The sequence below is a fragment of the Ambystoma mexicanum genome, chromosome 4p, assembly GCF_040938575.1.
Source record: "Ambystoma mexicanum isolate Mex_15411 chromosome 4p, UKY_AmexF1_1, whole genome shotgun sequence".
NCBI classification, from domain to species: domain Eukaryota; kingdom Metazoa; phylum Chordata; class Amphibia; order Caudata; family Ambystomatidae; genus Ambystoma; species Ambystoma mexicanum.
The window spans coordinates 707,235,732-707,247,909 of NC_090927.1; the positions used below are offsets into that span (position 1 = coordinate 707,235,732).

At 50.3% G+C, this 12,178-nt stretch overlaps 1 protein-coding gene across 4 annotated transcripts in view; it reads left to right on the plus strand.

The window, feature by feature from the left end:
* The window catches only part of SENP6 (SUMO specific peptidase 6), a 2,017,494-nt gene that overhangs the window by 1,239,287 nt on the left and 766,029 nt on the right, over positions 1-12,178 (plus strand). For all 4 annotated transcript variants that reach the window (XM_069606272.1, XM_069606273.1, XM_069606275.1 and 1 more), the window contains one exon: positions 3,926-4,152. In XM_069606272.1, coding sequence (XP_069462373.1) covers positions 3,926-4,152 — 227 coding nt within the window. The remainder of the gene's footprint in view (positions 1-3,925; positions 4,153-12,178) is intronic.

Sequence of the window (12,178 nt, forward strand, 5' to 3'; positions counted from 1 at the left end):
CTCCTTTGCAGCCACCAGTAGTATCACCCCTACCATGCAGGAGTCCATCGCAATCCTTATCCCCAAGCCTGGAAAAGACCCTAAGGACAACATTTTGTATAGACCCATCTCGTTGTTGAACCTAGATGCCAGCATATACTCTAAGATCCTGGCCATTCGCCTGGCACTCATCCTTCCCAACATTATAAACCCGGACCAGACTGGGTTAATTACCCACAGGTCAACGAGGGACAACATCTGCAGATCCCTAAACCTGATAGAATTTGCCAACCAGGATGCACAACAATTTGCCCTGCTAGCCCTGTACGCAAACAAAGCCTTTGGCAAGGTGGATTGGACTTTCCTCTGTCTCGTTCTCTAAGCCTTCAGCTGTGGCCCGACATTCCAGAAGATGATCCTAGCTAATTATCAATCTCCCAAGGCCTGGCTGAGAGTCAACGGCCTCCTATCGGATCCGATCCCTCTATGTGGAACAAGACAAGGATGCCCCCTGTCCTCGCTACTTTTCGCCTTGGCAATGGAGCCCTTGGCCCAACACATCCGCCGTAACCCCCAGATCAAAGGCCCCCTGGTAGGCCCAGCCCAACATAAGATTGCTCTTTACGCCGATGATGTGCTGCTGACCATCACTGATATTGAGGTTTCCATGAAGGCAGCCATGGCCGAAATCCGAGGATTTGGGAGAGTAACGGGCTTTGCCATCAATTTCGGCAAATCAGTGGCTCTGGGAGTGGGACTGAACCCAGGCGAAACGGAAGCCTTAGAGAAACAAAGCCCACTCCAGTGGAGTCTCAAATCTATCCCTTACCTGGGGGGTCTGAATCCCGGCCCACTCAGCAAAAGTATATCAGACAAACTTTCCTCTGCTCTTTGAAGAGATAGAAAAGGACCTCAACCGCTGGCTATCGCAAGAGATCTCCCTCTTGGGCCGCATTACGGCGTGCAAAATGAACCTCCTCCCACGGTTCCTATACACCTGCTCCTCCCTACCCACCTCAATCTGCCCCCCCCCCTTTACAACGCTTGCAAAGGAAAATTATCACATTTATTTGGAGGGGCAAGAAATCGCGCGTCCCCTGGAGGACTATGATGGGCAATGCGAAACTGGGAGGATTCGGGGGTTCCTGACCTTCGGAAATACCCAACTACAGCACAGCTGGCCCACTTCCAGGCATGGGGAATCGCCTTGGAGCGCCCGAAATGGGTGGAGATCGAACACTCCCGTCTGGCTCTCCCCCCTCCGCTTTCTCCCGTTCATCCCCACTACACTATGCCGAACTTGGCCAAACATGCTGGCCTCCACCAAACTCGCTGAGGGCCTGGGACTGGGCCCGCAAAGGCATTCCGGGGGATCTGAGCGCCTTTTCTCCAATCTTTCTGAATCCTGCCTTCTCCCCGGGCCTTTGCCCAATGAACTTCCGGAACTGGGTGGCTGGAGGCCTGGAGTTGCTGGGGCAGCTCTTTCAGGGGGGCACCACGCAAACCTTTGAACAATGCAAAAGAACCTTACAGTTGGCGGAAACGGACAGGTTCACTTATGTCCAACTGCGACACTGGTGCTCCCACCCTCGGACGCAAACTGCAGCGACACGATCCCCCACTCCACTGGAGCTCACCATGAATGACCTGCCATCCCGAGAGAAGATCTCGACCCTCTACAAACTCCTGCAGGAGGACCCCTTCCTCACCAAGCCCTCCTATGTGTCCCAATTGGAGGCGGACCTGGGTCATGCAATAGAGGACCATACTTGGATCGACATCTTTTCAAGAACACGCATGGCCTCCGTCTGCATCACCAACCGGGTATGCGCCCACAAACTGCTCCTACGCTGGTACTACCCCCCCGCTCCGCCTTCACCACTTCGAGCAGACTTTGGACCTGCGCTGTTGGCGCCTTTGTGGCCTCTCAGGATCCTACTTCCATGTGTGGTGGCCGTGCCCCAAGGTAAGAGAATTTTGGTCTCAGTGCCTCGCCACAATAAAAGACATCACTCAAGTGACAATCCCACTAGCCCCCGAACATGTCCTCTTGGGGACCTCGGTCCCAGGCGCCTACCCAAGAACAGGAAGGAAGGCAGCCCTGATAACTCAACTTTTGCTAGCGGGCAAAATTACTGTGGCGCGCACTTGGAAATCCGTGGAAGGCGCTCTGATGACCCTTTTGTGGGTAAAACTTTGGGACATTTTGATAGCCGAAAAGGTCACGGTGGCCAAAGTGGGCTTCCTGCATCGCTCCATGAATAGCTGGGCGCTGCTGATGGACTAGGACCAGAACTATCCAGCCCTAACGTATAAGCCACGCCTTATCGCGAACGCCTTGTACTCAACTAGTGAACATCTATCGCCTGACCCGGCCCATTGAGTCGGGGAGATAAGACACATCGGGGGATGACGAGGGTGGGGGGTAATGGAAATGTCAATTTATATGTATCACGAGGGGCAGTAAGTAAGTAAATATTAATGTTTTGCTTTCCTATGCGCTGATATATAAATAAACAAATAAAAAAAAATGTTCTCTTTTATTTCCACCCCTTCTCTAGGTGTGGTGTGCACGCTTACCACTAAGTGTAGGACCTACAAAATATAGCATGCGTCGCTCTTTCGGACAATGTACTATGTGGTGTTTAGGCACTAGGCATTTTTAACTGTTCTGTTAAAATGTCTAGTTCCTCCCCTCCTCCGCCATATGTTGAATTCCTATCTGAAAGCAGACCCACCTTTTAAGTATAGATTTGACGCAAATCCTCTATATTTCAGTATCAGTGTGGTGGTTTTTTCCTGTTAAGTGTGTGGACCAATTGTCAGCCTGCTACCCCTCCCAGAGAATAAAGCCCGTCACTCTGCACCGTTAACTTACCTTTTAAGAGTGATTTAGCTTTCTTTTTGGCTGGGTGCTTTTGCCCATCGTTGAGTTACTGGTTATACAGCCCTCAACAGACTTTATTATCTTTTTGAAAAACAAAGATATCCAGCTCCCAAAGCAATAGTGATATCACTTTGGGTGGAATGTGTATTGGAGTCTGTGCATACCTTTTAGCTAGTTCTAGCCTGTCCACTCATATGGTGGACCTCCTGGTCTGCTTGCAATGGTCCATGTACATATATAGCCATTGCCTGCCCCTGCCGGGAGGAAGGCAGCCAACAAAGTGAGAACAAACAAGACAGACTGCCGTTGTGGTCAGATGCTCACTCACGGTAAAAGGGGTTACTGCAGGGCACCCAGAAATGTTAAAACACTGCCACCATCCTATCACTGTTGCACAGAAAAGGGCATAACATACTTAAAGGAAAATAAGGGATGACACTGTTTGCATTACTCTCCTTAAGAGAGTTAGTACTGCTATGCAAAAAGGGGGAATGAGATTGAGGACCATTGTGTTCCTTTAAAGTAGATGGGGTAGTTTGCAAAGATACTTACCCAGAGGCATATTTGGTTTGTGCAGTGAGCCTCTGGTGTTCAACTCTGGGAGCATACTGTTCTATGTTGTTGACTGAAGCATCCTAGGCGAAAGCAAACGGGCAAAAATTTAAACATATTCCTTTATATGCTGTATACATTTTCAGTAGTCAACTGCCAAATATTGTGCACTCTTTTAAGGGAGGCGATTAACTCCTCTGTGTCGAAAAATGTACATTTGTCACTAATATCACAAATGATTTGCTTATGCCTGTTGTCACAGTTTGGAACTGTATTCTGAACTCCCACTAATAAGAGTTGAGCCTCAGTAAGAACACTGCTGGTCTAACTGACCTAAAAGCAGCTTGTTGCACCATTTCATCTTCTCTCTTTAATTATCCTGCAATGTGATTTGCTATATCTGCAGATTGTGCTTGCGTTCTTATAGAAGCAATCCAGTTAGATTGTTCTACATTGCTAGTGTATGTGATTTTCCTTTTTTTGTATTTTCTCTCCCTTGTCTTCTAGATCCAGAAGAACAATATATTGTTTTGATTTTTGAGTCTGCTCTTGATTGTCATGCAAGTCTAATATTTGAAAAAGTGATTTCGAACATTGGTATCCGGAACAAGATCACTGATTTCGTTAAACGATTAGACTTTGAAGATGCTAATGGTAGGCTTGGTGCCATTACAAAAAACTGTGGGCAACTCTTTGCGCAAGGCTTGGCTCAGAAGGACAGCAAAATAAAAAGGGTAATTAAGTTTTTCGTTATTTCTTTAATCTAATTGAGGTTTCCATAAAAGTAGAACATGTTCTGGTTTTGCCAGTAAAATATTACATATTGTTAGAATGAGTTGTACAATTGAGTAACACCTGTTTATTGTGCTGATTAACTTGTTAGCAAGCAGTATGTGAAAAATAACAAGTTACTGTTAGTGCTTTGCAGTAGGTGTGCAAGCTGGTCCCCTTTTCTATTGCACTGTAACAAAAGCTATAACTACATGATTGTCTGTGGAACTTTGGACAAACTTAATTTATATTGATAACTCCAGTCTTCTAGGATATTCTGTGGTGTTTGGACAAGGAACAGTGTGTTCCTTACTCATTAAAATTAACAAAAGAAGCATTGGGAACTTGGTGTGCATGCAAAGACGGAAACCTTACCCCCCACCCTTTGTGTCCTCCTGCTGCAAGCACCCTTGTCCTTTTCTTTCACAGCTCAAACATTTCTTATCTAACACACTGGTTTTTCTTCTCTCCTTTCTCAAATATTCAGTCTTCAACCTGCTCTCATGCCCTATGGTTTGGCTAGCTACAGTGTTTGCTATTAATTTGTAATTTTGGCCAACTCACAATGCACTCTTTGCCACGAGACAAGACCATTTGTCTCACTGAGCTGCCTCCGACAAGTGTCTTACTCGTACGTCCCGTCCCTCCATACTGTATGGGCGTCCCTCGCTAGCGATGGGAGACAGAACATTTTTCACCAGAAAAAATCTTCTTCCTCATTAAATTTAGAGGCGTGTGGGGTGTGGCCCTGGGAGCATGCGTTCCCCTGACTCCACCCACTGGCACCACTCCTCAGTCTCTTTTTCCGCGTCGACGGGAACGGACCGCTTTCACCAGCGCTCCTGATTTAGGCTTCAGCCTAGTAATTCCACGCGCACTTCTCTGGAGAAGTATCTTTGTCTTTATTCATATAGTTCTGTTCTTTGGCGCAATGCTCCTCCCCGGCGCATGTTGATGTCATCGGGCTTCAGGAGGTGTCCAGCCTGCGAGGGGCTCTTCCCTAGGTCCGTCCCCCACATCTTTCCCTCTGCTTTCATAGCCCCGATCACGGCTGGGAACGGATGTTCTGTGTATGACGCACTTACACCACCAGCTCTGAAGAACAGGTTAGCTTGGTGGAGTGAGCGCTTCGGAAGGTCACCTCCAGAGGACTTGAAGGACTTAGTCAGACACAAGTCAAGGCACAAGGTAGGGCCACTGTTTTATCAGCACAACGCAAAGGCAACTTCTTCCCCAGGAAACGTCCTAGCTGGAGGGAGCAGTCTGGTCCTATCACCAGCGCAGTTACTGAGGCTGCTTCAGCTACCGGCCGCCAGGCCAAGGGCTTGTGAGATCTTAACGGTGACGTCTCTGAGGAACAGCAAGGTTCTATTACCGGGTCTTAACCTGAGGAGCTGTGCCCTACTACTGGACACTACTGCCGAGGGCACACCGCCTTCCAGGCCCCGACCTGAGGTGCAGGGTAGGCCTCAACCTCCACTGCCAAGAGTCCAGGAAGAAGCCGGGCCGAGCGCGGCAAGCGTCATGACAAAGGTACATGGCATGCAGCCCGACAAAATGCCTGCTGCGCCAGACAAAATGACCGCTTGTCTGACACATCCCCCTTTGGGGAGCAGGTAGGAGAACGAGTTTCTAGGTGAGACCGGTCTTCACCAGGCATGTGGCCTGCAGCGCATCCTTCAGCGTTGTAGAACAGATACACGCAGCAAGGCAAAGTGTGCCCATGCCTCAGCAACCTCAGGGACCTGCACCTAGGCCTACATCACCAAGTGCCCCACTGGTCTGTGAGGACCGGTTTTTTTGAAAAGTTCCTCATGCTTCTGAGGTTCCCACAGATGGGCGTCATCCCCAAGGATGTGATTAGGGACATGCTCCTTCCAGTCCTGCCTGCAGTCCTGCCACTAGCACCCACGGCTGCTCTGCCCGTGGCTCCAGCACTTCAGCCCCCATGCAGCCCCTGCTGCCCATGCCTATATGCACGGTACGGGACCCCTGCCTTCGGCAGTCCCAGCGGTTCATATCAGCCTCCGGCTTCGGTCAGTACACCTCAGCGCCCAGTACTCCTCCAACTGCACTGGACCAAAAGCACACTTTGGTGAACACCGATGAGGACGACCACACTGACACGCCTTCCTCGGCCAAGGCATTTCAGGAACAGCTTGCAGGTCTGTCAGAATACCTGGGTCTCCCACAACCCGAGGTTGAACAACCAGAGGCGGGTGTTCTGGCGGAGGTCCTCGCTGTTTGCCGTGCAGCTAGAACAGGGATTCCAATGCAGGACGTTGTGGCTCGGGCCAAAAAAGGATGGCTTAAACCCCATCCGATGCAACCTACCACCAGGCACCTCGACGCCAAGTAAAGGCAGATGGAGGGGATACACTCTTGCTGTCGGCACACCCTCAGCCACACTCCTCGGGGATGGGCGCTGCCTCACTCTACTCCAGGCCGCAATCCTCCTTGGCTATCTCAGCCTCGGCACTCCTGGGTAAGGAGGAGAAGATCTTGGAAGCGTATGGGAAGAAGGTCTATTCAAACGCCTTGTTTCACCTTCGTCAATCCAATGCAGATGCTATGCTCGCTGCTGTCAACCAAAGGGTTTGGCGGGAAATAGATGACTTCCTTCCAGAACTTCTGGTACAGAGTATGGCGTCCTTCAAGGTGGAGATGGTGGAAGAAAAAATTGTCGCACAGGACATAATGGAGTCCACCGTGGCCCACATGGACACCTCTGGCCATGCCATCTACATCGCTATGGACATGAGAGGAACACCCTAGCTATGGGCCACCAAGTTCAACCCGGACGTCCAAGAGCGCATATTAAACCTTCAATTCGAAGGCGGCAACCTTTTTCATTCCACCAACGATGAGGAACTTGATAAGAACAGTTACCAGACTGCAAAATACTTATCTATCCTCACGAAGTCCACGCCCAAGACTTACAGCCAGGCGCACCAGTGTTCCGACAAGGGTCACGCCTTCGACGGGTTCCAAGGCCTCCTGGACCGGTCTCCAAGTCAGCACCGCCGCAAACGGCGCAAGGCAGGGAATAAAGACTTTTTTCAGTTCCCCTCCTCAGCCCCTGCCTCAGGGAAAAAAGGCATGACACTCATCCGGGTCCGCTTGTCTCCGGTGGGAGGGCAGGTTTGCCCTTCATGTCCAATGCTGGCACACAATGTTTGCAGACTGCTGGATCCTCTCAGTAGTGTCCATGGGCTACCGCCTACCTATCCCTCCCTACCCCTTCGCTCCCACAGATTGGGACAGCAACTCTTTTGGTGGAAATTCGATTGCTCGTAGAGAGTCAGGCAGTGGAAGAAGTCCCAGCCTACCAGCGGGATATGGGCTTCTATTCAAGGATTTTCACCATACACAAGAACCACCAAGCTGGCCTGAGAGTTGTGTTGGACCTTTCCACCTTGAACCTTAGCCTCTCTCTTCAAAAGTTCAAGATTTGTGATGTACTTCCTGGATCTGAAGGATGCGTACCAACGCGCCCCGATATGGTAGCCCCAATGGTCCTTTCTGAGGTTCAGGATCATGGGCTTTCATTTCCAATGCAAGGTTCTACCCTTTGGCCTCAATTCAGCCCCCACGGTCTTTAGCAGATTTATGAATACGGTGGCAGCCCTTCTCAGGGCCCAGGGTCACCACGTCTATCCATACCTAGACGACTGGCTCGTCATGGCAAGATCTCCGGAGGCAGTCCAACACACCACGTCTGCCCTCATGAATACGCTACACGAGTTGGGATTTTCCATCAATCTCAAGAAGTCACAGCTGGAGCCTACGCAGAACCTGACTTTGCTATGCCTCATCTGAGACACGTGCTCCGAGAGAATTTTTCCCTCGGAGGACAAGATCACAGCCATCAAGGGAGCCACGGGGCATTTCCTCAGCAGGGCAATGACTTTAGCATGGTGGTACCAACAGCTCCTGGGCATCATGGCAGCATGTCTCCTGGCAGTGCCACACATCAGACTCAAGATGAGACGCTTGCATCTGCACTTCACAGCCTCCTGGAATCAAGAGAGGGGTTCCCAGGTGGGGCTGATCAGCATCCCACTTTAGCTCCACAAAGACCTAGTCTGGTGGAGCACAGACAAAAACTTGCGGATAGGCAGTCCCTTCTGGCAGCCAACACCGCAGATTCCCATCACCACAGACTCATTCCTAGAGGGCTGGGGAGCAACCCTGAACAGCCACAGTGTCCACAGGGTCTGGTCCCATCAGGAGTAGGAAGCTCACATAAACTGGCTCGAGTTTATGGCCGTTTGGCTCGCTCTCCAAGCCTTCCTCCCAATTGTCAGTGGCAATTCGAGCCTAATTCAAACGGACAGCTCCACCAGCATGTATTGCATCAACAAGCAGGGTGGCACCAGGTCTCCTCCCCTCTGCCCTTTAGCAGTCAGCATTTGGGAGTGGTCTCGGGTAAACAACATACACTTGGTAGCAATCCATTCGGATTCAGTGTAACATGTACGCATATGCCTTCCCTCCCACTCTACGGGTACACAGGGTAATCTTCAAGATAAGGGAGTCCCGGCACCTACGCATCATCCTGATAGTGCCTTGGTGGCCGGCGAGGCCATGGTTGCCCAAACTGCTCACCCAATAGGATCAGCCCCCGATGCACCTTCCGCTGACCCCAGCTCACCTATCACAGTAGGGAGGCACTGTCATCCACTCCATCCCCCAGAGGTTAGCCCTCGCAGTGTGGTTCCTGAGCAGGTCACATTAAAGCTATGCGTCTGTAACAGGCTAACCTAGATATCATACACAGCGCTAGGAGCGTCGCTACTAGGAACCAGCACAGGAGCAAGTGGACCAGGTTTTGCCACTGGGCAGAATTAAAGGAGGTTGATCCTCTGACTTGCACGTTGGACGACGTACTATCCTTCTCGGCACACCTTGCACAGTCAGGGGTGCAAGTAGACACATATGCAGCACCTATCTGGCAACCATCTGAGCCTGTTGGAACTTGGAGGAGGTCTTTTCATCCTTCAACCCGATAGTTAAGACATCTGGCGGGCCTCACGAGAAACCACACCCTGTGTGGGACCTCGATGTAGTTTTGGGTGCCTTTGCTCATAAACCATTCGAGCCAGTGGCGTCCGCGGAAATCAGGCTAGTCATCATTAAGACAGCCATATTGGTGGGGTCTTGCGTCTGCATGCAGGTCAGTGACATCCAGGCTTCAGAGCACTATACTACTTTTCATAAGGGCAAGGTGGTGCTTAGAACTCACCCAGCATTCTTGCCTAAGGTAGTCTCCTCGTTTCACCTGAAAGAGGAAATGGTGCTACCTGCTTTCTTCGCTGACCCCAAGGACGAGGCTCAGAGGGTACCTCACTGTCTTTGTCAAACAAGCTCCAAAATTCTACCTTGACCGGACCAAGAGCTTTCGAACCTTTGGGGGTAGCATTTTTCAGACTTTTTGTACAGTCGGACCTTTTTTTTTCGGTCCGATCGTACAATTCCCTAAAAAGGTTGAGCAAACAAAAAACATTACAAGAAAAGACAATGGGAAGACGAGACTTTCTCCCAACCTTATTTTGTTAGTATAGTAGATGGGTCAGTTGGAATTCATTTTTGGACAGCGGGATCATTAATTTAAGACTTGCTGACGATTGACGAGCTCCTTAGTTATTTACATAGGCAGGGAACACCCACATAGCAATAGGGAAAGTTATGCCTTTTTCTCGTTATTTAATAAGAGTTGAAATGTCAACACATTGTACGTGCCCTCCTCCTGACCTGCCTTATGTTGGGTAGGTTTTCATGTTTATGTATAATCTCCATCTGTGAGTGCCCTAGCACGTATTACTGCACTACTGCATTTTTTGTCTTTTCTCCTGAGTGAGTGGGAACCTTTTTCCACACTCACGCATTCTTTTACTCTCGTCTTCTGGAACCTTTTGTTTTTCTTTTTATACCTTTTTTTTTTTTTTTGGAGTAATGCTTTCCTCCAAGTGTTGTGGCATCTGTCATTGATGTTTGCAGCATACAGCACACTCTGTGCAATGTTGCTGGGGGGCCCTTAAGGCTTCCCTTTTTATTTTCTGTTATTTTCCTTGTGAGAACACGTTCCCAAGGGCAGAGGGATATTTTGTATCCTTTCTATCTTTTCTATTGTGAGATCTGCACACCCCACCTGGTGTAGCGCTGAGGGGTTACACTGTATCCCATTTCTCACTGTCCTGTAGCTTTTTGGTTACATTGACAGCTAATCTGAATGGCTGGTGGCAGTGGATATATTCTACCTACTTTTGTGTGTTAGTTGCAGCCTGTAATGGTCACCATTGACACGAAATGGTGACAGTTTTCTTTTTTCATCAATTCAGGATGGCTTGTCCTTTTTTGGTCCTTCTGTCGTGCAGAGTGTTGTGAGGTCACAGTTGCCGAGGCCATCCAGCCTTCTGGGGCTCGCGCGAGTCTGGGCGTTAACGAGTAACGGCCGTCCGGCTGAGGGCTCAGCGTCTACTCTGCTTCGGGTGCAAGACCCAAGCTGTAACCTCGCGTGTCTAAGGCCTCTCCTATCTCAGGGCCTTCGCGCCCTCCCACCTAGGGCGTGGTGCAAGGCTTCAAAATGGCAGAGGGGAATGTGGCAGAGCCTGCCAGGACAGCAGCCATCTTGGATATAACTTCGGGCCCTCCAGTGCTTTTGCCCATAGAATGGGCTTTGTATGATGATTCCAGCCCCCTTCCCTCTGGAAGCGGCAGCGGATCCTACGGTGTAAGTTTTTGGTCTCCTCAGCGATACGTCTACCCATCAGACATATGGCTACATGCACCAGGTCCCTATGCGCTTTGCCCAGGAGCGTAGGCCCAGTGCCTCAGAGGCGCTGGGCCTCTGGTCACTTGTGACCAGTCGCTTGTGAGAGGACTGCTTCTTCGAGTGCTTTCTCTTCCTCATGAGTTACTCTCAAATAAAGGGTCTCCTGAAGGACATTATGAAGGTCATCCCACAGGTGGTGCCTCTCGGCCCCCACCTCTGGGTGGTACTACTGTTCATCCAGCGCTCCTGGTTCTGGTCCCGCCACCGGTTCAGGCCCTTTGGTTATGTCTGACCCCTCCACCCCCTCCTGTATCACCAACGCCTCCCCCTCAACAGCCGTTGGACCTGTCTGCAGTTCTGGACCTAGGGGTGGCCCCCGTGGCACCTGTTTCCCACGGCCAGGATTCCCCTCTATCTGTGAAAACGGGGTGATGATGAAAATGAAGCCCAGGATGATGAACTCTCAGCAACCGTTAAGGCCTTTTATGACCGCCTTCAGGGCCTGGCCGAGTTCTTGAGGGGGTCCCACTTCCTGAGGAAGCCCCCCAGGAGTCTGGTGTGCTAGCAGAGGTCTTGGGGGAAACGCACCACAATCCGGTCAGGCATCCCTCTCCAGAAGGATGTTCTGCAGGTGGCGCGAAAGGTCTGGGAGAAGTCCAGGGCAATGCCCAGATGAACAAGGAGTTGGACTGCAGGTTTAGGCTGACGGACGGGAAGCCAAACCTCCTTGCCTCCCACCCACAGCCTCATTCCTTTGGTGGCTGTGGCTTCCTTGTTTTCTAAACCATTGTCTTCGTCTTCTTCCTCCACAGGAACCACCTCGCGTTGCCTCTCCAAGGAGGACAAAGTCCTTGGGAAAGAGCTGTTCTCCAACATGGGGTCTGGCATGGATTCACATTCTCATGAATATTCCTTCTCTCCTAAACCAATCACTGTACTCTGGGTTCATATTGCCCCCAGCCAATGACGGCCCTCTCCCTAAGCCCCTCCTTTGGCAGCCATCTTCAGATTTTTGCCACACTTTCAAGTGTTGGGAGTCCTCGTTTTGGTCCATGAACTATTTTACGGTTTTCGTGCTTTATTGTAGAAAAAAGTATTTTGCTCTTCTCTCCATCTGCCGACAAGCGGGGATCTGTTGTCGGTGAATTTCAATGCCCCCAAAGGTAAGGATTGTTGAGTTTTCATCAAAGTTTCCAGAAGACCATCGGGCCTAC